This window comes from Ranitomeya variabilis, chromosome 1 (genome assembly GCF_051348905.1).
Source record: "Ranitomeya variabilis isolate aRanVar5 chromosome 1, aRanVar5.hap1, whole genome shotgun sequence".
Taxonomy (NCBI): domain Eukaryota; kingdom Metazoa; phylum Chordata; class Amphibia; order Anura; family Dendrobatidae; genus Ranitomeya; species Ranitomeya variabilis.
In genome coordinates, this window is record NC_135232.1 from 781,132,317 (window position 1) to 781,159,197 (window position 26,881).

Sequence of the window (26,881 nt, forward strand, 5' to 3'; positions counted from 1 at the left end):
AATAGCGCGATTTTTAAACAAACAACGCTGCCGGTTCCCTCGCTGAAGTCCCGGCTGCGTCGGACAGGTGAGTATAGCGATATTTTTTATTTTAATTCTTTCTTTTACACATTTATATGGTTCCCAGGGCCTGAAGGAGAGTTTCCTCTCCTTCAGACCCTGGGAACCATCAGGGATACCGTCCGATACATGAGTCCCATTGACTTGTATTGGTATCGGGTATCGGGTATCGGTATCGGATTGGATTCCGATACTGTGACGGTATCGGCCGATACTTTCCGATACCGATACTTTCAAGTATCGGACGGTATCGCTCAACACTACTGATGACTAGTGTTGAGCATTCCGATACCGCAAGTATCGGGTATCGGCCGATACTTGCGGTATCGGAATTCCGATACCGGGATTCCGATACTTGCCGCGTATCGGATACCGGAATCGGAAGTTCTAAGATTCAAAAAGCAGAAATTCAGCCAATGAGATTGATTCCAAGTGTGGGCACATCCTGTTTAGCATGGAGGGCATGAAACTACTGGCAAGGCTGTGATTGGCTGGTGTAATGATGTCATGATGCAGTTTAAAAGTCGCTGGCGCCATTTTGCGATCACTCTGCTGTGAATTCAGTTAGTGACAGGACGCTGTTTGCTGACTGAGGGACAGTTTAGAGATAGCGATTTGCTTCTTTGTGCTTTCCAAAGGCTAATTTAGCAACCGCTGTGTTCACCTACTATTCACCTTGCTTTTGCCTTGTAGCGCTGTTTTCACAGCGATCTGCAGGGTCTGTGTGTGTGTGTGTGTGTGAGTGCAGCCCAGTCTCCAGTCTGAGTGCAGCCACATAGGCCATCCATAGTTGGTTGTATTCAGTTCAGGGAGGGTGGTTCATTGCCTCATACTGTTCCTTTTTTTTTTTTTTTTCCCAAGTAGTGTAGTCTGCTGCTAATTAATTTAAAAAAATCCTATTAGTGTCTTTCCACCCGTCTCCAGCTAATTTGTGGAAAAACACTACATAGGATAAAGTAGAGGAGGGTTTTTGGGCCTTGCAGCGCCGTTTACGGCTGTCTGCACGGTCTCCGTGTGACTGCAGCTCTATCTGTTGTCAGTTCAGCCCCAAAAAAATAAATAAATAATAAAGTTCACCAAACACACCAGTTACACCACTTTACATTTCTGTAGGCCACATTAGCTCATATTAAAGTCTAGTCCACACTTTAGATAATTAGTGCTTCTTATACCTGTTAGGAGGAGTTGCTCAGGAATAAGCACACAAATCCGTTAGTACTTTTCTGCTTATCTTTATCAGTCAACCAAGATGAAGAAGGCAGTGAGTAAGGCACGGGGGCGTGGGAGCCGTCGCGGAGCAGGGAGGGGACGTGGGGATTCTGTGCCTGCTGCGGGCACCGGTGACTCATCAGCACCCACTTTCACCAGGCAACAGTCGTTCATGCGAAGCTTTGTGTCCGAGCGCCGTACACCGCTGCTGCGTGAAGAACAAATTGAAGCTGTTGTCGGATGGATGGCAGCTAATGCATCAACTTCCATTAGTGCCACATCCTCTCAGACACAGAGCACTGGAGAGCAGCCATCTGTCTCTTCACCACCTGCCAAATTGCCCAGGCAGACAGAGAGCCCAGGACAGGAGCCGTCTCTACTTCTGTTCTCTGAATCTCTTGGCTTGGAAACAGGGGGCCAGCCAAGCAGCATTGGAGAAATGGAAGAAGAGGCAGGGTGCAGTGATGCCCAACAGCTTTTTCTGTCTTCCTCTGAAGAGGCGGGTGGGCCAGTGGCTCCGGTCACCACATCGCAGGCCGCATCAGCTGATGATGACACTCAGGTGCCACTTACTGGTGCGTGCTCTGCTGCTGAGACTACCCAGGAGGAGCAGTTGGGGGCAGAGGGTAGTGTAGATGATGAGGTCCTCGACCCATCTTGGCGTGAGGGACAGGAAGGTGGTGGGAGCAGCTCTGAGGAAGAGATTCCCCGTACGGCCCAAAGAGGGAGAGGGAGGGGGAAGACTGCGGATCCTGCAGCCTCCGCTTTGGCACCCGTTAGGAGCATGTCTCTTCCAAAAGCCAAAAAGGGCGCTCCCAAGACTTGCAGTGCCTGGTCCTTTTTTGACACAGTTGCAGATGACATTTGCTATGTCAGATGCAACGTGTGTCATCAAAAAGTCAAAAGAGGGAAAAATGTCAGCAACCTCAATACCTCCAACATGTGGAAACATGTGCGCAACAGGCACCCGGCGGAGTTAGAAAAACACACTGAAGAGGTAGGCCAACCAACAGCGGCAGGTACCACCTCTTCAGCTCGTGTTGCCTCTTCCTCTACCTCACACGCAGCTGGTTCGGCGTCCTCCCAGGATCGCCGTGGAAGAACCTCTGCCCCTGTTGTCCAGAGACCCGCTGTAATTCCACCCGCAGCGCCACTTTCCCAGTCATCCACACACTCCCAGCCCAGTCTACAGCCATCGGTAGTACAGGCATGGGAGAAAAGGCGGCCTTTCTCGTCAAACCACCCACGAGCACAGGCTCTGACTGCAGGCATTGCCAAACTTCTGTCACTGGAAATGCTGTCATTCAGGCTGGTGGAGACTGACAGCTTCCGTGACTTGATGTCATTGGCAGTCCCACAGTACAATGTGCCCAGCCGCTTTTACTTCAGCAGGCAAGCCGTCCCTGCCCTGCAGAAGCATGTGGAGGGACACATAAAACACGCGCTACTGAACGCCGTCAGTAGCAAGGTCCACCTCACCACCGATGCGTGGACCAGTCAACATGGACAGGGGCGATACCTTTCCCTCACTGCCCATTGGGTTAATGTCGTTGAGCCGGGTACAGACCGTGCGAGTGGCGCAGGACGTGTCCTGCCCACTCCAAGGATTGCAGGAATCCATTCTGTACGCATTGACTCCTCCTCTTACACCAGTTCCTCAGAATCATCGCTGCAGGAGCCGTCACAGTCCACCTCCACATGGACCCGTGATGAACGTGTACCTGTTACGACCGACATGAGCACAGCCGTGGCCAAACGTCAACAGGCCGTCTTGAAATTAATTTTCTTGGGGAATCGTAGCCACACAGCGCAGGAGCTCTGGAATGCCATCAAGCAGGAGAGCGATGTGTGGTTTGTGCCAGCGAATCTCCAGCCAGGCATGGTAGTGTGTGATAATGGCTGAAATCTGGTGGCAGCTCTGGGCCTCGGCAACCTCACTCACATCCCATGTCTGGCACATGTGCTCAATTTGGTCGTGCAGAGCTTTTTGAGGGACTATCCGGATCTTGATGCACTGCTGCACAAGGTCCGCCTAGAGTGTGCTCACTTGCGGCGTTCCAGCACGGCAAAAGCGCGCATTGCGGCTCTGCAGCGCCGACACCGCCTGCCGGAACATCGCATCATATGTGACCTACCTACCAGGTGGAATTCCACGTTACATATGTTGGAGCGGTTGTGTGAGCAGCAGCAAGCTGTAATGGAGTACCAGCTGCTTCAGGCGCAAAAAAGTCGCAGTCAGCGCCGTACAGACTTCACAACCACAGAGTGGGCCACTATGAATGACGTCTGCCAGGTTTTGCGTCCCTTTGATTATTCCACGCGGATGGCGAGTGCAGATGATGCACTAGTCAGCATGACTGTCCCCCTTATCTGCCTGCTTGAAAAATCACTGCAAGCGCTAAGGGATGATGTTGTGGAAGAGGTGGAGGATGAGGATTCACCATTTCCATCATCTTCTGGACAGTCAGCGCCACGTGGTTCCTCACAAACGCGTAGGCAGGGGACCGTTTGTGAGGAGGATGAGGAGGAGTCAATGGAGGAGGAAGACATCCGTCCAGAGGAGGGAGTTACACAATTGTCCAGTACTCAGTGTGTACAGCGAGGGTGGGGTGATGACGAGCGGGCAGAGATCACGCCTCCAGCAGGGGACAGCGTTTCTTGGGCAGTTGGCAGTCTGCAGCACATGGTGGATTACATGCTGCAGTGCCTGAGAAACGACCGCCGCATCGCCCACATTCTCAACATGTCTGATTATTGGGTGTTCACCCTCCTCGATCCTCGCTACCGGGACAACGTAGAAAGCCTCATCACACCGTTGAACCGGGAGCGAAAAATGCGGGAGTACCAAGACACACTGGTCAATTCCATCATCTTCTCCATTCCAACTGAGAGAAGTGCTGCTAGTGCATTCCAAAGCAGCTCAGTGCGTCCAGGCCGTGGTGGAGGCTCTGCACAAAGAGGGAGCAGAAGCAGTGCCTCTGCCCAAGGCAAGACCAGTATGGCCGAACTGTGGCACAGTTTTCTGTGCCCGCCACAAAAGTCTACACCATCACAGACGGCTCCAGTCAGCAGGAGGCAACGGTTCCGTCAGATGGTGACAGACTACATGTCTTGCCCTCTTGCTGTACTCCCAGACGGCTCTTCCCCTTTCAAGTTTTGGGTCTCAAAGCTGGATACATGGCCAGAGCTAAGCCAGTATGCATTGGAGGTGCTGTCTTGCCCTGCGGCCAGTGTATTATCGGAACGTGTCTTTAGTGCTGCAGGTGGTGTACTAACTGACCGTTGCATGCGACTATCCTCCGATAACGTTGACCGGCTTACTTTCCTGAAAATGAACAAGGCCTGGATCTCGCCGGAATTTGCCACTCCTCCTCCTGATTGAATAATTAGGTCACTGTATACGTTATCCAGGTCTCCTGTTGTGTTCATCTTTCTACCACCTGAACTTAAATTCCTGGGCTCCAACACCGCCAGTTGAGGCTCAGACGTGCCGTCTGCACAGTCAAAACATACGACCCAGTGTTATTGGGTTTCAGTAACGTCAGCTGATCCCCAGCTGTGTAGCCGGCAATGTGTCATGCGACCGCCACGCTGACACAACAACTGAAATGTAAGGGAATCTGTCCCCCCCCCCCCAAGGCGTTTGTTACTGAAAGAGCCACCTTGTGCAGCAGTAATGCTGCCCAAGGAAAAGGTAGCTATTTTTGTTTAGCTCCTTGCACACGCAGAACTTAACACTTATAAAATGTGTCCACTGATACCGTAAAACCGTCCCGGAGGTGGGACTTTCCTTCGTAATGTGACGCAGCCCAGCCGTCATTCCTACCCCCCCCGGCGCCGCGCACCGGCTCCTCAGCGTTGTTTTATTCCGTCCAGGAGCCTGCGCTGTTATGTTATCCCGTGGCCAGGCACACTTAGCGCTGCCCGTCTTCTGGCATCATTTGGTGTCTGGATGGCTGCGCCTGTGCGGCCGCGCTGGCAGAGAGCCCGCCTCGCAGTGTCTTCTGATTTAATCCCACTGGGGGCCTGGGATCCATGGACATGCGCAGTGCATATCTGAACCTCCACCTCTCACTCATTTCCCTATGGCTTCTTCAGACTGTTCGGTGTCAGCTGGTCCCTAACAGCATGCCACGGCCGTGACACCGCACAGTCTGAAGAAGCCATAGGGAGATGAGTGAGAGGTGGAGGTTCAGATATGCACTGCGCATGTCCATGGATCCCAGGCCCCCAGTGGGATTAAATCAGAAGACACTGCGAGGCGGGCTCTCTGCCAGCGCGGCCGCACAGGCGCAGCCATCCAGACACCAAATGATGCCAGAAGACGGGCAGCGCTAAGTGTGCCTGGCCACGGGATAACATAACAGCGCAGGCTCCTGGACGGAATAAAACAACGCTGAGGAGCCGGTGCGCGGCGCCGGGGGGGTAGGAATGACGGCTGGGCTGCGTCACATTACGAAGGAAAGTCCCACCTCCGGGACGGTTTTACGGTTGCAGGGGACACATTTTATAAGTGTTTAGTTCTGTGTTTGCAAGGAGCATGATGAAAAGAGCCACCTTTTCCTTTTGCATCTTTTGTGCTGCACAAGCTGGCTCTTTCAGCTACAAACGCCTTGGGGGGGGGGTTAAAGGTTCCCTTTCGACTTTCTCAGGCTTCGGCCTACATTGTGTTCCTCTGCTTTTCCACCTGTCCCTGGGCTCCAACACCGCTAGTTGTTGCCTGGTAGTGCTGTACGCACAGTCCCAACAGTCGCTCCTCTGTTATTGGGGTTCAGTAACGTCAGCTGTTCCCCTGCTGTGTGTGTGGCAATCCCTCCTACCTCCTCCAACCTCCTCCTCCTCCACCTGTCCCTGGGCTCCAACACCGCCAGTTGCCGTCCAGAAGTGCTGTACGCACAGTCAACAGTCGCTCCTCTGTTATTGGGGTTCAGTAACGTCAGCTGTTCCCCTGCTGTGTGTGTGGCAATCCCTCCTACCTCCTCCAACCTCCTCCTCCTCCACCTGTCCCTGGGCTCCAACACCGCCAGTTGCCGTCCAGAAGTGCTGTACGCACAGTCAACAGTCCCTCCTCTGTTATTGGGGTTCAGTAACGTCAGCTGTTCCCCTGCTGTGTGTGTGGCAATCCCTCCTACCTCCTCCTCCTCCACCTGTCCCTGGGCTCCAACACCGCCAGTTGCCGTCCAGAAGTGCTGTACGCACAGTCAACAGTCCCTCCTCTGTTATTGGGGTTCAGTAACGTCAGCTGTTCCCCTGCTGTGTGTGTGGCAATCCCTCCTACCTCCTCCAACCTCCTCCTCCTCCACCTGTCCCTGGGCTCCAACACCGCCAGTTGCCGTCCAGAAGTGCTGTACGCACAGTCAACAGTCCCTCCTCTGTTATTGGGGTTCAGTAACGTCAGCTGTTCCCCTGCTGTGTGTGTGGCAATCCCTCCTACCTCCTCCAACCTCCTCCTCCTCCACCTGTCCCTGGGCTCCAACACCGCCAGTTGCCGTCCAGAAGTGCTGTACGCACAGTCAACAGTCCCTCCTCTGTTATTGGGGTTCAGTAACGTCAGCTGTTCCCCTGCTGTGTGTGTGGCAATCCCTCCTACCTCCTCCAACCTCCTCCTCCTCCACCTGTCCCTGGGCTCCAACACCGCCAGTTGCCGTCCAGAAGTGCTGTACGCACAGTCAACAGTCCCTCCTCTGTTATTGGGGTTCAGTAACGTCAGCTGTTCCCCTGCTGTGTGTGTGGCAATCCCTCCTACCTCCTCCAACCTCCTCCTCCTCCACCTGTCCCTGGGCTCCAACACCGCCAGTTGCCGTCCAGAAGTGCTGTACGCACAGTCAACAGTCCCTCCTCTGTTATTGGGGTTCAGTAACGTCAGCTGTTCCCCTGCTGTGTGTGTGGCAATCCCTCCTACCTCCTCCAACCTCCTCCTCCTCCACCTGTCCCTGGGCTCCAACACCGCCAGTTGCCGTCCAGAAGTGCTGTACGCACAGTCAACAGTCCCTCCTCTGTTATTGGGGTTCAGTAACGTCAGCTGTTCCCCTGCTGTGTGTGTGGCAATCCCTCCTACCTCCTCCTACCTCCTCCTCCTCCACCTGTCCCTGGGCTCCAACACCGCCAGTTGCCGTCCAGAAGTGCTGTACGCACAGTCAACAGTCCCTCCTCTGTTATTGGGGTTCAGTAACGTCAGCTGTTCCCCTGCTGTGTGTGTGGCAATCCCTCCTACCTCCTCCAACCTCCTCCTCCTCCACCTGTCCCTGGGCTCCAACACCGCTAGTTGCCGTCCAGAAGTGCTGTACGCACAGAGCCAAACACCTCGCCAATGTGTTAGTGGGGTTCAGCACCGCCAGCTGTTCCCCTGCTGTGTATACGGCAACGTGTACTGCGACCGCCACGCAGACACAACAAGTTAAATGTAAGGGAACCTGACCCCCCCCCCCCCCCAGGCGTTTGTTACTGAAGGAGCCACCTTGTGCAGCAGTAATAATGCAAAGGGAAAAAGTGCCTCTTTTCGTGATGCTCCTTGCACATGCTGAACCTAACACTTATGAAATGTGTCCCCACACAGCGTTAAACCGTCCGGTAGGTGGAACTTTCCTTTGTCGTGTGACGCAGCACAGCCATCATTTTTACCCCCTTGGCGCCGTGCGCCCCCTCCTCAGCGTTGTTTGGAACTGTCCCGGAGCCTGCGCTGTTAGGTTAGCCCTTGGCCATGCACACATGTTGCGCTGCCCGTCTTCTGACCTCATTTGGTGTCAGGCTGGCTGCGCCTGTGCGGGTGCGCTGGCCGAGATCCCGCCTCGCAGTGTCGTCTAATGTAATCCCACCGCGGGCCTGTGATCCGTGCCCGTGCGCAGTGCATATCCTCTCCTCTCACTCCCCTCCCTACGGCTTCTTCAGACTGTGCGATGTCAGCTGGTCCCTAATAGCATGCCACGGCCGTGACACCGCACAGTCTGAAAAAGCCGTAGGGAGGGGAGTGAGAGGAGAGGATATGCACTGCGCACGGGCACGGATCACAGGCCCGCGGTGGGATTACATTAGACGACACTGCGAGGCGGGATCTCGGCCAGCGCACCCGCACAGGCGCAGCCAGCCTGACACCAAATGAGGTCAGAAGACGGGCAGCGCAACATGTGTGCATGGCCAAGGGCTAACCTAACAGCGCAGGCTCCGGGACAGATTCAAACAACGCTGAGGAGGGGGCGCACGGCGCCAAGGGGGTAAAAATGATGGCTGTGCTGCGTCACACGACAAAGGAAAGTTCCACCTACCGGACGGTTTAACGCTGTGAGGAGACACATTTCATAAATGTTTGGTTCCGCATGTACAAGGACCATAATTAAAAGAGCTAAGTTTACCTTTTCCAGCATTAGTGCTGTACACAATGGCTCTTTCAGCTACAAACGCCTGGGGGGGGGGGGGTTAAAGGTTTCCTTTCAACTTGCTCGAGTGCAGGCTTCGGCCTACACTCCGCTCCCCCTGCTCCTCCTGCTGACCCTGGGCTCTAACACCGCCAGTTTTTGCCCAGATGTGCTAGCTGCACAGAGAAAAACACCAGCCAATGTGTCAGTGGGGTTCAGCACCGCCAGCTGTTCCCCTGCTGTGTAGCCGGCAACGTGTCCTGCGACCGCCACGCAGACACAAGAACTGAAATTGAAGGGAACCTGTCCCCCCTCCCCCAGGTGTTTCTATGTTTTACAGCTACCTTGAACAGCAGTAATGCTGCATGTGTTCAAGGTGGCTCAGAAACTTATTCTCCTTGCCCATGTTGAAGTGAACACGTCTAAAATGTGTCCTCTGTGACCATTAAAACGTCCCTCAGGTGTGATTTGACTTTGTATTGACACACGCAACAAGCTCCTTGGTAACGCTGCCCGTCTTCTGGCATCATTGTTTGGCTGGCTGCGCCTCTGCGGCCGCCCTGACCCACACAACGCCCCTCGTTGTCTTATTTATTGGGACTGCGAGGGTGTGATTGATGGGCAGGATCAGTGCATCAGTTCGCCTGTCCCTCCTCTCCTTCCGCCTTCTTCGGACTGTGCGGCTTCATGGCCGTGGCATGCGATAAGGGATCAGATGACGCCGCACAGTCTGAAGCGGGTGTAAGGACCCGAGTGTGAGAGGCGAACATATGTGCTGCGCCAGGCCCTGAATCCCAGCCCCGCAGTGTTTTAACAATGTTAAGACACTGCGGGGCTGGGATTCATGGTCATCGCGAACCGCACCGGCCGACATTACATGATGCCAGAAGATGGGCAGCGCTAACGGCGCTAGGCCAGGGGATAACACGACAGCGCAGACTCCTGTACAGCAAATAACAACGCTCGGGAGGCTGCACCCAGCACCAAGGTGGGATTCTTGACACCTGTGCTGCGTCTCATTACAAAGGGAACTCTCGCCTCCATTACACAGTTTGACTGTATAAAGGGCTAAATGTTATACGTGTTCCATTCAGCGTGTGCAAGGAGAAAAATTACAAGAGCAACCTTTGACTTGCGCAGCACTGCTGCTGCATAAGCTGTGGCTCTTCTACTTTGTAACCCCTGAGGGGGGGTTAAAGGTGACTTTTGAAATCGGTTCAATTAGGCTTCGGCCTACACTCTGCTCCACCTGCAGAGCCCGGGCTCCAACAACGCTAGTTGCTGTCCGGAAGTGCTGGCTGCACAGAGCCAAACACCTCGCCAATGTGTCAGTGGGGTCCAGCACCGCCAGCTGTTCCCCTGCTGTGTAGCCGGCAACGTGTCCTGCAAAAGCCACGCAGACACAACACACCCAAAGCTGCCGCCTGTGCAGGCTTCGGCCTACACTCCCCTCCCCCTGCTCCTCCTCCTCCTGCTCCTCCTCCTGCTGTCCCTGGGCTCTAACACACCGCCAGTTTTTGCCCAGATGTGCTAGCTGCACAGAGAAAAACACCAGCCAATGTGTCAGTGGGGTCCAGCACCGCCAGCTGTTCCCCTGCTGTGCAGCCGGCAACGTGTCCTGCAAAAGCCACGCAGACACAAGAACTGAAATTGAAGGGAACCTGTCCCCCCTCCCCCAGGCGTTTTTACGTTATCCAGCCACCTTGTACAGCGGTAATGCTGCATGTGTGCAAGGTGGCTCAGAAACGTATTCTCCTCGCACATGTGGAACTGAAAACACGTCTGCAATGTGTCCTCTGTGTGACCATTTAACCGTCCCGGTGGTGTGACTTTCCTTTGTAATGACACGCTGCAACCCCCTTGGTAGCGCTGCCCGTCTTCTGGCATCATTGTTTGGCTGCCTGCGCCTCTGCGGCCGCCCTGACCCACACAACGCCCCTCGTTGTCTTATTTATTGGGACTGCGAGGGTGTGATTGATGGGCAGGATCAGTGCATCAGTTCGCCTGTCCCTCCTCTCCTTCCGCCTTCTTCGGACTGTGCGGCTTCATGGCCGTGGCATGCGATAAGGGATCAGATGACGCCGCACAGTCTGAAGCGGGTGTAAGGACCCGAGTGTGAGAGGCGAACATATGTGCTGCGCCAGGCCCTGAATCCCAGCCCCGCAGTGTTTTAACAATGTTAAGACACTGCGGGGCTGGGATTCATGGTCATCGCGAACCGCACCGGCCGACATTACATGATGCCAGAAGATGGGCAGCGCTAACGGCGCTAGGCCAGGGGATAACACGACAGCGCAGACTCCTGTACAGCAAATAACAACGCTCGGGAGGCTGCACCCAGCACCAAGGTGGGATTCTTGACACCTGTGCTGCGTCTCATTACAAAGGGAACTCTCGCCTCCATTACACAGTTTGACTGTATAAAGGGCTAAATGTTATACGTGTTCCATTCAGCGTGTGCAAGGAGAAAAATTACAAGAGCAACCTTTGACTTGCGCAGCACTGCTGCTGCATAAGCTGTGGCTCTTCTACTTTGTAACCCCTGAGGGGGGGTTAAAGGTGACTTTTGAAATCGGTTCAATTAGGCTTCGGCCTACACTCTGCTCCACCTGCAGAGCCCGGGCTCCAACAACGCTAGTTGCTGTCCGGAAGTGCTGGCTGCACAGAGCCAAACACCTCGCCAATGTGTCAGTGGGGTCCAGCACCGCCAGCTGTTCCCCTGCTGTGTAGCCGGCAACGTGTCCTGCAAAAGCCACGCAGACACAACACACCCAAAGCTGCCGCCTGTGCAGGCTTCGGCCTACACTCCCCTCCCCCTGCTCCTCCTCCTCCTGCTCCTCCTCCTGCTGTCCCTGGGCTCTAACACACCGCCAGTTTTTGCCCAGATGTGCTAGCTGCACAGAGAAAAACACCAGCCAATGTGTCAGTGGGGTCCAGCACCGCCAGCTGTTCCCCTGCTGTGCAGCCGGCAACGTGTCCTGCAAAAGCCACGCAGACACAAGAACTGAAATTGAAGGGAACCTGTCCCCCCTCCCCCAGGCGTTTTTACGTTATCCAGCCACCTTGTACAGCGGTAATGCTGCATGTGTGCAAGGTGGCTCAGAAACGTATTCTCCTCGCACATGTGGAACTGAAAACACGTCTGCAATGTGTCCTCTGTGTGACCATTTAACCGTCCCGGTGGTGTGACTTTCCTTTGTAATGACACGCTGCAACCCCCTTGGTAGCGCTGCCCGTCTTCTGGCATCATTGTTTGGCTGGCTGCGCCTCTGCGGCCGCCCTGACCCACACAACGCCCCTCGTTGTCTTATTTATTGGGACTGCGAGGGTGTGATTGATGGGCAGGATCAGTGCATCAGTTCGCCTGTCCCTCCTCTCCTTCCGCCTTCTTCGGACTGTGCGGCTTCATGGCCGTGGCATGCGATAAGGGATCAGATGACGCCGCACAGTCTGAAGCGGGTGTAAGGACCCGAGTGTGAGAGGCGAACATATGTGCTGCGCCAGGCCCTGAATCCCAGCCCCGCAGTGTTTTAACAATGTTAAGACACTGCGGGGCTGGGATTCATGGTCATCGCGAACCGCACCGGCCGACATTACATGATGCCAGAAGATGGGCAGCGCTAACGGCGCTAGGCCAGGGGATAACACGACAGCGCAGACTCCTGTACAGCAAATAACAACGCTCGGGAGGCTGCACCCAGCACCAAGGTGGGATTCTTGACACCTGTGCTGCGTCTCATTACAAAGGGAACTCGCGCCTCCAACACAGTTTGACTGTATAAAGGGCTAAATGTTATACGTGTTTCATTCAGCGTGTGCAAGGAGCGAAATTAAGAGCAACCTTTGACTTGTGCAGCACTACTGCTGCATAAGCTGTGGCTCTTCTACTTTCTAACCCCTGAGGGGGGGTTAAAGGTTACCTTTGAAATTGGTTCAAGTAGGCTTCGGCCTACACTCTGCTCCCCCTGCAGAGCCCGGGCTACAACACCGCTCGTTGCTGTCCGGAAGTGCTGGCTGCACAGAGCCAAACACCTCGCCAATGTGTCAGTGGGGTCCAGCACCGCCAGCTGTTCCCCTGCTGTGCAGCCGGCAACGTGTCCTGCAAAAGCCACGCAGACACTTGCTCTTGTACCTTCTGCTCCACATCCTGGTTCCAGTACCGTCAGCTGGTTCCGGGCAGAGCCTTTGGCTTAGGTGCCTCCCTCTGGGTATCCGAGTTCCACCAACGTCAGGTGGTCCTTGGTAGTGCTTTCAGGCACGGGTACCTCCTGCTTAGTAACCGGGTTCCAGTAACGTCAGCTGGTCCTCGGTAGTTCCATTGGCTCTTGGACCTTCGGCTACCCATCCGGGTTCCAGCACCGTCAGCTGGTTCTCGGCAGTGTCTTTTGCTCTTGTACCTTCTGCTCCCCATCCTGGTTCCAGTACCGTCAGCTGGTTCCGGGCAGAGCCTTTGGCTTAGGTGCCTCCCTCTGGGTATCCGAGTTCCACCAACGTCAGGTGGTCCTTGGTAGTGCTTTCAGGCACGGGTACCTCCTGCTTAGTAACCGGGTTCCAGTAACGTCAGCTGGTCCTCGGTAGTTCCATTGGCTCTTGGACCTTCGGGTAGCCATCCGAGTTCCAGTTCCATCAGCTGGTTCTCGGCATTTTCTCAGCCTTCTTGTACCTTCTGCTACATTTCCAAGTTCAAGAGACTAAACACGATGACCCGGAAGAACACCCCTAAGATGACGACGACACCAGAGACGACAACCACCGTGATGACGACGACCCTGGAGACGATGACCCTGAAGACCACCCCGATGACGACGACCCCGGAGACCACCCCGATGACGACGACCCCGGAGACGACGACCCTGGAGACGACGACGACCTGGAAGACCGAGAAGCAGAAGAACAAGAGGCTGCAGAACAAAGAGCAGAAGGACATTAAGCATAACACAAAATATCAGAGCAAAAAAATATTATGTAAATTATAAGCAGAAGAAGACTAAGCAGTGTATGGGGGTGAGTCCGTTCCTCCTCGTGGTGCCCCTGGATAAAGCCTGATGCTGCAGGCCAAACTGAACGCGGACAAATGTAACTGGTTTGTGACAGGCAGAACGGAAGGTGTAATCTTCAAACTTTTATAGATAACAACTACGGGAATGCCTGTCACAAATAAGAATATGATGAAGAAGTTGAATATGATGAAGATAATAGTAAAATAAAAAGAATATGAACAATGTAACCCAAAAAATAATAGGTAGAAGATGAAGAAGAAGATGAATAAGGTGAAGAAGTTGATGTCAAAGAAGCTGATGATGAGGATAATTAAGAAGAAAGCGTGGGAGAAGTAAAAAAGAAGGTGAAGGGCGTGGAAGTAGTGAAACATCAATATCTGACATAGAAAGAATTTGACTATGTTATTTTTTTTTTTTTTTAACGCCGAACTTCATAAAAAAAAATTAAAAATCCTGCTATTCTATTACATTGGGCTAAACCTCTGTCCCTTTAATATCTCCGCCACGTCCCCCAATACATCCTACATTATTCTTAGTTGTTTTCCTTCATGTAGAATGAACCTACAAGTTTATAAAGGGTTTATTTTAATTCCGATATTTTCGTCCCATTGACTTGCATTGGGATCGGGTATCGGTATCGGATTGGATCCGATATTTTGACGGTATCGGCCGATACTTTCCGATACCGATACTTTCCGATATCGGAAAGTATCGCTCAACACTAGTTATGAAATTATCCATTTCTCAATGATTTTGAATCCTGAATTCAGATCTGAAAATGAGAATTTTTAGTTCTTGTTTCTGTATCAAAGTATTCCTTTTACTTCTACATATAAAATTAACCTCTTTCCGACATCGGGTGTTTCAATGTCGGACACCCTCCCTTTAATTTGGGCACCGGCAGTGAGCCCACATCTATCCCGGCACATGTCAGCTATTTTGAATAGGTGACATGTGCCCGGAGCAGCCGCGTGTGGAATTGCGATTCACCTGTGGCTATTAACCCATTAAAGGGACTCTATCACCCCAAAAATCGTATCTGAGCTAAGCCCACCGGCATCAGGGGCTTATCTACAGCATTCTGTAATGCTGTAGATAAGCCCCCGATGTATCCTGAAAGATGAGAAATAAAGGTTATATTATACTCACCCAGGGGCGGTCCCATTGTGGTCCGGGTCTGATGGGTGTCGCGATCTGGGTCCAGCGCCTCCTATCTTCATTCGATGACGTCTTCTTGCTCTGGCGCAGGCATACTTTGTCTACCTTATTGAGGCCTCTCTCACCTTTCCTGGTGCCTGTGCTCTGCAGTACTTTGCTCTACCCCACATCACTGCCCCCTACTGAGCATGTACGTAAAGTGCATTACAAATTCATCTCCACTAAAAGCTGAGATCCTTAAGGCCCCGTCTCACATAGCGAGATCGCTAGCGAGATCGCTGCTGAGTCACAAGTTTTGTGACGCAACAGCGACCTCCATAGCGATCTCGCTATGTGTGACACGTACCAGCGATCAGGCCCCTGCTGCGAGATCGCTGGTCGTGTCGGAATGGCCTGGACCTTTTTTTGGTCGTTGAGGCCCCGCTGACATCGCTGAATCGGTGTGTGTGACACCGATCCAGCGATGTCTTTACTGGTAACCAGGGTAAACATCGGGTTACTAAGCGCAGGGCCGCGCTTAGTAACCCGATGTTTACCCTGGTTACCAGCGTAAATGTAAAAAAAAAAAAACAGTACATACTCGCCTTCTGATGTCCGTCAGGTCCCTTGCCGTCCGCTTCCTGCTCTCACTGACTGCCGGCCGTACAGTGAGAAGTGAGAGCACAGCAGTGACGTCACCGCTGCGCTCTGCTCTCACTGTACGGCGGCTCAGTCAGAGCAGGAAGCAGACGGCAAGGGACCTGGACACCGAAAGGCGAGTATGTACTGTTTGTTTTTTTTTTTGGTAACCAGGGTAAACATCGGGTTACTAAGCGCGGCCCTGCGCTTAGTAACCCGATGTTTACCCTGGTTACCCGGGTGCTGCAGGGGGACTTCGGCATCGTTGAAGACAGTTTCAACGATGCCGAAGTCCTTCCCCTGATCGTTGGTCGCTGGAGAGAGCTGTCTGTGTGACAGCTCCCCAGCGACCACACAGCGACTTACCAACGATCACGGCCAGGTCATATCGCTGGTCGTGATCGTTGGTAAATCGCTATGTGAGACGGGGCCTTTAGATCAGGAACAGACATTTATAGGACATTTCATAAGTTTCCCAAATTCATATGAAAACATTTACAGCACATTGAACCCAATTTGTTACATATTTTAGGAGTGTCCATTTTATGCAGACTCCTCCAAAATGGACACGGACTACACAGCCCTGATGGTATATCGCATGTTGGTAAGGGGTTAAAGGCATGCATAACTGTTCTTAAAAGTAGTGACCTGAGCAGAGTAAAGGGACAACTGATGCCTTATATTCACTAGCAGTGGTTGCTATGGATAAAGCAAACAATACAGTTTTAGCTTTTTTTTTTTTTTTTTTTTTTTTTTTTTAACCTCCCACCCTCCTTCCTGAGTAGTAAATGAAGCCATGGATTTCTATAGGCAACACTGCCATTCTTTCTTAAAATGTTTACACATTCTTTTCATTGTGTGGCTCTACATAGGCAATTACAGGATCTCCAGTCACACTTGAGCCTTGCGTATAGTGCTATACCGCACACTGCTGTATCTGTGCAAGGTGTGCTCTAGCTTTCGCATGAAGTAGTGCAAGACTCACACCTAGTAAACTACAGAACATGTGTCCGCAACATGCTGTGTGTAACTGACTAATGCTTCTTTTACAGTATTGATTGAAGATACCTGAAGCAAAATGGTGGTGGAAACTGGGTACTATGATGTTCTCGGGGTAAAGCCTAATGCCAGCCAGGATGAACTCAAAAAGGCATACAGAAAACTAGCACTGAAGTACCATCCAGACAAGAATCCCAATGAAGGGGAAAAGGTTGGTTAGTCGCATAGCTTAATTTGCCTATGGGGGTTTGTTCACATGTTGCGGTCCCCCCCCTAAGAAAATGAATGAGATTTCTTTAACCTCTTCATGCTGCAGCCCTCTTTGTTTTATGCATCTGGTTTTTGATCCCCCTCCTTCCCAGAGCCATAACTTTTTTTTTTTTTTTTGCTTTACAATTCTCCATCAATATGGCCATGTGAGAGCTTGTTTTTTGCAAAACGATTTGTACTTTTGAACGACACCATTGGCTTTACCATATTGTGTACTGGAAAATGGGGGTGGGGGAGAGAATTCCAAGTGCCATGACATTGTAGATTTCAAACATGTATAGGTTTTTTAAGTGGTAAAAAAAATCTAAAGTTTGTTAAAAATTAAAGGCTGGCTTATTTTTGTGTGAATGTATGCCGAGATGACGTTTTCATTTATACTACTTTACTGCAGCTACGATCTTTTGAATGCCAGTTAATGCATTTTATGCAATGTTACTGCTACCAAAAACTTTTAATTCTGGTGCTTTGATTTTTTTTTTTATTTGCCATGTCATTCTTTCACTGTTTTTGCATGTTTCATGCATCCAAATTTATGGCGTGGGAGGGGAGCGTGTAAAGTGCTTCAAAACTACACATACTGTAAGCAGCATTCTTCCTGCCAACACTTGAACTTAGGATTCACTAGTATTTTCTTACCGCATATCCTATAAACAGTAGAACAGGTTTCCATTGTGTTTAGGCAAACTTTATTTTATTTTTTGTTTTATAAGGGCTGACTGGTTAAATTCCCTTGGAGTTCCTCTTCTGCTTACCCAGATTCAGGCCATGTGCACACGTTCAGGATTTTTTGCGTTTTTTTTCGCTATAAAAACGTGATAAAAACGCAAAAAAAAAACGCTTACATATGCCTCCTATTTACAGGGTATTCTGCAATTTTTGTGCAAATGTTGCAATTTTTTTCCGCGAAAAAATCGCATTGCGGGAAAAAAAAGCAACATGTTCATTAAAAATACAGAATTGCGGGGATTCCGCACACCTAGGAGTGCATTGATCTGCTTACTTCCCGCACGGGGCTGTGCACACCATGCGGGAAGTAAGCAGATTATGTGCGGTTGGTACCCAGGGTGGAGGAGAGGAGACTCTCCTCCACGGACTGGGCACCATATAATTGGTCAAAAAAAAAGAATTAAAATAAAAAATGGTCCTATACTCACCGTCTGATGGCCCCCGAAGTGTTCCCGCCTCTCCGGTGCATGCTCTCTTCGGTTCCTATAGATGGTGTGGTTCAGGACCTGTGATGACGTCACTGTCTTGTGATTGGTCGCGTGACCGCTCATGTGACTCACGCAACCAATCACAAGCCGCGACGTCATCACAGGTCCTGAACCACGCCGGCATCTATAGGAACAGACGCCGCTGAGGAGATCGTCTGGGTGAGTATAACCATTTTTTATTTTTTTTTATTTTTAAACATTCTATCTTTTACTATAGATGCTGCATAAGCAGCATCTATAGTAACAAGTTGGTCACACTTGTCAAACAGTATGTTTGACAAGTGTGACCAACTTGTCAGTCAGTTTTCCAAGCGATGCTACTGATCGCTTGGAAAACTTTAGCATTCTGCAAGCTAATTACGCTTGCAGAAAGCTAAAAAAACGCAAAAAAAATGCGGATTTCTTGCAGAAAATTTCCGGTTTTCTTCAGGAAATTTCTGCAAGAAATCCGGACGTGTGCACATACCCTCAATGTGCCAGAATTGCCCACTAACTCAATCTATGACCTCAATGGTTATCTGCTTACTCCAGTGTGTTACAATAGAAGGGGACCAGGAAAAGGTCTGAATAGGAGCCATGGGAAATCCTAGATTCCCTTTTAGGCCATGTGCACACGTTCAGCATTTTTCGCGTTTTTTTTTTGCGTTTTTCACTATAAAAACGTGATAAACGCGAAAAAACGCTTACATATGCCTCCTATTTACAGTGTATTCCGCATTTCTTGTGCAAATGTTGCATTTTTTTCCGCGAAAAAATCGCATCGCGGGGAAAAAAAAAAAGCAACATGTTCATTAAATTTGCGGGGATTCCGCACACCTAGGAATGCATTGATCTGCTTACTTTCCGCATGTGGCTGTGCCCACCATGCGGGAAGTAAGCAGATTATGTGCTGTTGGTACCCAGGGTGGAGGAGAGGACTCTCCTCCACGGACTGGGCACCATATAATTGGTAAAAAAAGAATTAAAATAAAAAATAGTGATATACTCACCTTCGATGGCCCCGGAGTCTTCCCGCCTATCATCGGTGCATGCTGCCGCTTCCGTTCCTATAGATGGTGGGTGTGTGTAGGACCTGCGATGACGTCGTGGTCTTGTGATTGGTCACGTGACCGCTCACGTGACCACGACGTCATTGAAGGTCCTGCACACACACATCATCTATAGGAACGGACGCCGCTGAGGAGATCGGCTGTCTGCAGGTGAGTATAACCATATTTTATTTTTATTACTTTTAAAGGGAACCTGTCACCCCGTTTTTTCCGTGTGAGATAAAAATACTGTTAAATAGGGCCTGAGCTGTGCATTACAATAGTGTATTTTGTTGACCCCGATTCCCCACCTATGCTGCCGAAATACGTTACCAAAATAGTCGTTTTCGCCTGTCAATCAGGCTGGTCTGGTCAGATGGGCGTGGTGTCTTCCCCCAGACCTTGCTTAGTTTTCCGTTGGTGGCGTAGTGGTGTGCGCATGCCCAAGTCCAGAATCCACTGCACGGCGGAGGGGAAAATAGCGCGATCTGTGCTATTCCCCTGGTGATCGGAGGGGGCGGCCATCTTCCTGTGGCTGCGTGTGCGCAGATCGAGCGCTCTGCTGCCCGGGGCTTCAGGAAAATGGCCGCGGGATGCCGCGCGTGCGCAGATGGAGATCGCGGCGGCCATTTTCCTGAAGCAGAGTTCGCATCTCTGCTTCAGGAAAATGGCCGCCGCGATCTCCATCTGCGCACGCGCGGCATCCCGGCATGCGCACGCCACCAACGGAAAACTAAGCAAGATCTGGGGGAAGACACCACGCCCTTCTGACCAGACCAGCCTGATTGACAGGCGAAAATGACTACTTTGGTAACGTATTTCGGCAGCATAGGTGGGGAATCGGGGTCCACAAAATACACTATTGTAATGCACAGCTCAGGCCCTATTTAACAGTATTTTTATCTCATACGGAAAAAACGGGGTGACAGGTTCCTTTAAACATTCCAACTTTTACTATTGATGCTGCATAGTCTGCATCTATAGTAAAAAGTTGGTCACACTTGTCAAACACTGTTTGACAAGTGTGACCAACCTGTCAATCAGTTTTCCAAGCGATGCTACAGATCGCTTGGAAAACTTTAGCATTCTGCAAGCTAATTTAGCTTGCAAAATGCCAAAAAAAACGCAAAAAAAAAAAGCGGATTTCTTGCAGAAAATTTTCGGTTTTCTTCAGGAAATTTTTGCAAGAATTCCTGACTTGTGCACATACCCTTAAAGCTGTACTAATCAATCACCAGTTTTTTTTTTTGTGTGTTTTTTTTTTTTGCTGCCTCATCGGAGAGCAGCGGAATGTAGGCAAAGATCCTGAATCCGACAATGTGTCACTTAGTTTAATAGGTGCAATCATTCTGATGCAATCGGCTTTCTCAGCTCTGCTGCACTGCTAAATCTGAAAACTCTTAACACCTCCCCACACTATGCTCTATGTATATAGCTATAGACAGTGAGCTGCTTATCACACAAGGGGCAGTGGAGTCTTACTTGGGCTCACACACTGCTGTGTTCTGAGTAGTGATAAGCTTCTGGTCCTATAACAATCATTAAAAGTAAACCAGACAGCTTGATAAGAGAGGCATCTCTGAAATCTGTGTTTTAACCCCTACCTCATGCTGTCCTGAGATTACATAATAAAATTATTAAAGGGAGTCTGAGGTTTTTGCTAAGTCTGAATCAGTCCTCACTCCTGTCTTGCCAATCAGTACACGTGAACTTTGGTCAAGTGTTAAAGGAAGTCTGTTGGTAGGACCAACCCTCCTAAGCTGTCTTTATGGACATGAAGGTCATGGGCAGCTAATTTAAAGTGATATCTGCAATCTGATGTTTTATTCCAGAGAAATCCACATTTCTCCTATGTGAATTCTCTTCCAGGCTATGGGGAGGATACTTCCTGGAAGATAACTGACTCCTGAGATTATGTAACATGAAGATTTAGTTACCAGTAGTGATGAGCGAGTATGCTCGTTACTCTGGCTTCTCAGAGCATGCTCGGGTGGTTTCCGAGTATTTCGGCGTGCTCGGAGACTTAGTTTGTCAATGCAGCTGCATGATTTGGAGCTACTAGACAGCTTGAATACATGTGGGGTTGCTTAACAAACAGGCAATCCCCACATGTATTCAAGCTGTCAAGTAGCCGCAAATCATGCAGCTGTGTCGACAAACTAAATCTCCGAGCAAGCTGAAATTCTTGGAGACCACCCGAGCATGCTCGGAGAGACCCGAGTAACGAGCATACTTGCTCATCACTAATTACCAGTGAGTGAAACATGTAATTAACACAGAGCTGGAGAAATGAAATTTTTCTTAAACATATTTTTCCAGTCCACCACCTGACAGCACCATTGGAGGACGTCCTTCTTATCCGTAGTGGGACAGGAACCACAAGTTAAAAGGACCCTCCCCACTCCACCCATCAGTGTTTTTCCTGTCCCACTGCGGATAGGAACTGCAAGACGCCCTCCGACAGTGCTGTGCAGATGGTGGGGATCGGGGGGCCCAGCCTTTCCCTTCCCCGCCGCAAGATATCTGCGGCTGATACCTGCCATGGGGGGTCCCTCAGCCTCCCCAGTGTAGCGCTGCTCCTGGGGTCCGGTCCGCTTCCTCCTCGGGGGGGCTCTCGGCCCGGGTGCCTGCATGCCGGGAGGTGTATGCGGCGACCGCTTCCAGCAGCGGCCGGCTCCAGCGTGCGGCCGCGTCACTTCCGGTTGCGACGACCGCGTCACTTCCGGTGCGACCAGCATGGAGGATGACGCCGGCAGCAGCGCCGGCCTCGGTGAGGGGCTCAGCACGGTCACCGCAGCGGCGGTAAGGAGGGCAGGATCAACCAGGTAAAACCTATATAATCTCACCAGGGGGGTCTGTATACCGCCGGCCATCCTGACAAAGGGAGCACTCGGCTATACGTAAAATTGTCACTAATGGAGGAGACTGCCAGACCTGAGGGGACTGACCAGCTTCAGGGGCACGTGAGTGGGCTATGCAAAGCCATACCACAAAGCTCACCCCTCCCCCTGCTTCCTACTTACGGTGCCACGTGTCTCTATTTTACCCTAGGCTGAGCCTTCCATCCCCACAGCCGAAAGAAAAAAATCAGGGAAAAATAAATGCCCGATATGTTCCACTAAGTTTCCGGAAAACTGGCGGAAACCATTGTGCAAATCATGCACATCCAAAATTGTGGGTGATGAGCAGACAGCGCTGCTATCCAGTATGAGGACCATGATACGACAGGAGGTTCAGGCTTCTATCTCAAGCTTGAATCTTCCCCAGGCTACTCAGTCAGAACCGCAGACTTCACGGAAGAGGCCGAGGGAATCTAGCCCCTCTTCCGAGGGTGAGGTTTCGGGGGATTCTGACCAGGAAGAAAGAGACGGATCTGTGGGCAGAGGGAAGAGATATCTCTTCTCCGCAACAGACACGGATGAGCTTCTTTATGCTGTGCGTAACACCATGCAGCTACAAGATACACCAGAGGAGACCTCGATCCAGGACGAGATGTTTGGCGGATTACATGCCCAAGTGACAAAAGTCTTCCCCGTCAACAACCACATTCGTTCCATGATCCTGGAAGAGTGGCAGGAAGCGGAGAAGAAGCTAGTGATTCCCAGGGACTTTAGACTTCGTTTGCCCTACAACCCTGAGGACATTAAAGTGTGGGATGAAGTTCCCAAGATCGATGTCCCACTAGCAAAGGTGGCGAAGAAGACCTCAATCCCATTTGAGGACTCTTCCGCATTAAAAGATCCTATGGATCGTAAAGCAGACGGTTTGCTAAGGAGAACTTGGGAGTCCTCCGCGGCAATAATACGGGCCAATATAGCGGCAACCTCCGTAGCCCGGTCAATGCACTTATGGATTGACGATTTAGAGGATCACCTCAAAGCCAAAACTTCCAGAGAGGTTATCCTTAAATCATTGCCATTGCTCAAACTCGCAACAGGCTTTATGGCAGACGCTTCTGCCGAATCTGTAAGGTTCGCGGCTAGAAGCGAATCCCTGTCTAATGCGGCCAGAAGAGCCATATGGCTTAAAACCTGGTCGGGGGATCTCCAGTCAAAAAATAAATTGTGTGGAATCCCATTCTCAGGAAATAAAGTATTTGGGCCAATTCTAGACGATATTCTAGAAAAGGCCTCAGATAAAAAGAAAGGTTTCCCTGAGGAGAATACTAAAAAATATCAGCCCTTTCGTAGGTCCCGACCTGGTCAGAGGACAGACTACAAGGGGAAAGGGAAGACTGGGAGGTGGTCTTATCCCAAGGGTGGAAAAGGTAGAGATTCCATCTTCCCTAGTGCAGGTACACCAAAGTCAAATAAATGACATAAAGGTGGGAGGTCGATTACAGAAATTTCTAGGGGGTTGGCAGAAGGTGTCCCAGAATCCTTGGATTCTACAAGTAATTGCACAGGGATACAAATTAGAATTCTCCGGCAGTCCCCCAGAAAGATTTGTAGTAACCCGACCTTGCCCGCTCTCCGACTCCTCCATGTGGACAAACATCCAGGAGCTGTTAGAATTAGAAGCGATTGTGCCAGTTCCCATCTCAGAAAGAGGCGAAGGCCATTATTCTCATTTATTTTCAATAAAGAAACCGTCCGGGGACTCCCGGACGATTATAAACTTAAAACCATTAAACAAATGGGTACGGTACAAAAGATTCCAGATGGAATCTATAAGATCCACGACGCCTCTAATAGACAAAGACATGGTAATGTGTACCCTAGATCTGAGCAATGCATACTATCATGTCCCGATACCTCTCCTACCAAAAATTCCTGAGGTTTGCCATAATGAACAGGGGGATTGTACATCACTTTCAGTTCAGATGTCTCCCCTTCGGGCTTGCTTCAGCGCCCAGGATCTTTACCAAGCTGATGTCGGAAGTGGTGGCCTATCTGAGGAATCAGAATATGACCATAGTCCCATACCTGGACGACTTCCTGATAATGGCGAAATCACAGAAACTCCTCAAGATAGACTGCACTTTCACCCTTTCCATCCTACAAGAGCTGGGGTGGATTGTGAACTGGAAAAAGTCCTGCCTGGTCCCAAATTCCAGAATAAAATTTTTGAGGGTGATCTTGGATTCCAACCTAAGAACATCTTTCTTACCAGAAGACAGACAAGAGGCCTTGATCAGACACATCCATCAATTCAGAAGAAGTACCCCCTCCATAAGAGATGCAATGAGGATACTTGGCTTCATGACAGCATGCATACCCTGTGTGAAATGGAGCCAATTCCACTCACGGGAGTTGCAAAGAGAAGTCCTAGGATCCTGGAACAGGAAACAGAGTTCCCTAGACAGGAAGATGCTTGTGTCTCCGTCAGTGAAGAGATCCCTAACCTGGTGGACCAGACCGAGGAACCTGAGAGAGGGAGTACCGTGGGTACTCGATCCCTGTGTTACGGTTACCACAGACGCCAGTCAATACGGATGGGGCGGTCATATAGGAAGAACATACTACCAGGGAGAATGGACTCCTCAGATTGCGGCAAGATCATCGAATTTCAGAGAGCTGTATGCGATCTGGAAAGTGTTGAGCCAGGCCCAGTCATTGGTCCGAGACAGACACGTGAGAATACTGTCCGACAATGTCACAGCAGTGGCATTTCTGAGACACCAGGGAGGTCTGAGACATCCACCACTGCAACACTTAGCAGACCAGATTTTCAGGTGGGCAGAAAGATCTGTCAAATCCATCTCGGCAGTTCACCTGGAAGGTACCAAGAATCAACTAGCAGATTTCTTGAGCCGAAAGTCGGTACATCCCGGAGAGTGGGAACTGAACCCGGAAGTATTCAGCTGTCTATGCCAGAAATGGGGCACACCTCAGGTGGACCTCTTTGCCGCCAGGTCAAACGCAAAGGTCAGAGCATTTTTTTCTCTGAATCCTCTAGATGGAGCCACAGCAGTAGACGCCTTGTCTCAGTATTGGGGAGAAGGCCTCCTGTACGCCTTTCCGCCTCTTCCTCTGATATCGAAGACACTCAGGAAGATACGAGACGAGAGAGCAACTGTAATCCTGGTGGTTCCCTTCTGGCCAAAAAGAAGCTGGTTTTCTCTACTGTCCAGGATGTCAACAGAAGAACCAGTCTTTCTACCGAACAGGCAGGACCTTCTGCTTCAGGGTCCGGTGTTCCACAAGAATCCAGACTCTCTGCACCTATCTGCTTGGATCCTGAACGGCAAACCTTAAGATCCAGAGGCCTGTCAGAAGAGGTCATTACCACTCTCCAGGCAAGCAGAAAGCCGGTGACTTCGGCGATTTACAACAAGATCTGGAAGCGGTATTGTTCCTTTCTGGGAGAAGGTCATGTGGATACTTCAAAACCAGATATCCCCAAAATCCTCGATTTCCTGCAACTCGGATTTGACAAGGGCCTTCGGCCTAGTACTCTAAAAGTACAGATTGCAGCACTTAGTGTATTTTTTGATACATCACTAGCCTCCCATCCCTGGATAGCAAGATTTTCCAGGGCCACACAGAGAATGAGGCCACTTGTGAGGAAATCAACTCCTCCTTGGGACCTAAACCTGGTCCTTAACACTTTGTGTAAAACCCCTTACTTACTGTCAGAAGATATGGACATAGCCAATCTCTCCTTTAAAACCGCCTTCCTAATTGCCATCACATCGGCTAAAAGGCTAGGGGAGATGCAGGCTCTTTCTATCCAGAACCCATATCTTCAAATCTTTGACGACAGAATAGTCTTCAAACATAACCCAGCTTTCCTCCCCAAAGTAGTATCATCTACCAATATAAATCAGGAAATAATCCTTCCTTCTTTCTGCCAACACCCTAAAAACGCAAAAGAAGGGGTCTACCATAACCTTGACGTTAGGGAGACTGTTCTAAAATACCTGGGGGCGACAGAAAGCTGGAGACGGGACACTAACTTATTTATTCAATACGGTGGTCCAAATAGGGGTTGCAAGGCAGCAAAATCAACCATTGCTAGGTGGATTAAAAACATGATTAGCCTAGCATATACAAACCAAGGGAAAGATCCCCCGGATACTCTTAGGGCCCACTCAACACGAGCTATCTCTACATCATGGGCAGAGAAGGGGGGAGCCTCAGCTGAGCAAATCTGTAGGGCGGCGACTTGGACTAGTCTTTCTACCTTTGCTAGACACTATAAAATAGATGTCGTATCAGACCAATTAGCCTTTGGTAGGAAAGTCTTACATGCAGTAGTCCCACCCTAGTTAACATCCTTTGGTATTCTCCAATGGTGCTGTCAGGTGGTGGACTGGAAAACGGTAATTAGTTCTTACCGGTAATTGTATTTCCAGGAATCCACCTGACAGCACTACTAGTTCCCTCCCACTGCAAACTTTTACTACTGACTAATGTGATGTAACATTGGTGTGTAATTGTAAATAAACTCTTTTTTGCATCCATCCAGATGTGGTACTTAGAAAATCACTGATGGGTGGAGTGGGGAGGGTCCTTTTAACTTGTGGTTCCTGTCCCACTACGGATAAGAAGGACGTCCTCCAATGGTGCGGTCAGGTGGATTCCTGGAAATACAATTACCGGTAAGAACTAATTACCGTTTTTTGCAGCTTTGAGTGCTGTCTGCCTGTGAGCTTGAAGCTGAGTAGAATCTGTAGATGTCAGTTATCACACCCAGCTCTGCAGTGAGATCAGGAGCAGCCATTACATATCACACTGGTAACTCCTCCTTCATGTAAAATAAGCTCTGGGGGCAGAGCTTTGTCTCTGACTTTATTTATGATTAGCTTACAGATCTTGTGACATTATACTGCAGAGACATTCACTCCTTTGATAAAACTGGCTGAGTAGATGTTTCTTCAACAGAAATCAATTTAGTCCCTTTCTTTTCACCAGTACACTCACTTATGCTTCCTTCCCTGGCCAGGAGCTGTGTGCAGTGGGTTGGGGGGGGGGGGAGTATTTAGTCGGCCATCAATTGTGCAAGTTCTCCCACTTAAAAAAGATGAAACC

The 26,881-nt window shown here is 50.4% G+C and overlaps 1 protein-coding gene across 1 annotated transcript in view; it reads left to right on the plus strand.

Moving 5' to 3' along the window:
• DNAJA1 (DnaJ heat shock protein family (Hsp40) member A1) overlaps positions 1 to 26,881 on the plus strand; it is a 51,122-nt gene that overhangs the window by 6,852 nt on the left and 17,389 nt on the right. Inside the window, exon 2 of the mRNA XM_077272583.1 lies at positions 16,450 to 16,607. Within this exon, the coding sequence (XP_077128698.1) occupies positions 16,476 to 16,607 (132 nt within the window). The 5' untranslated portion in view covers positions 16,450 to 16,475. The remainder of the gene's footprint in view (positions 1 to 16,449; positions 16,608 to 26,881) is intronic.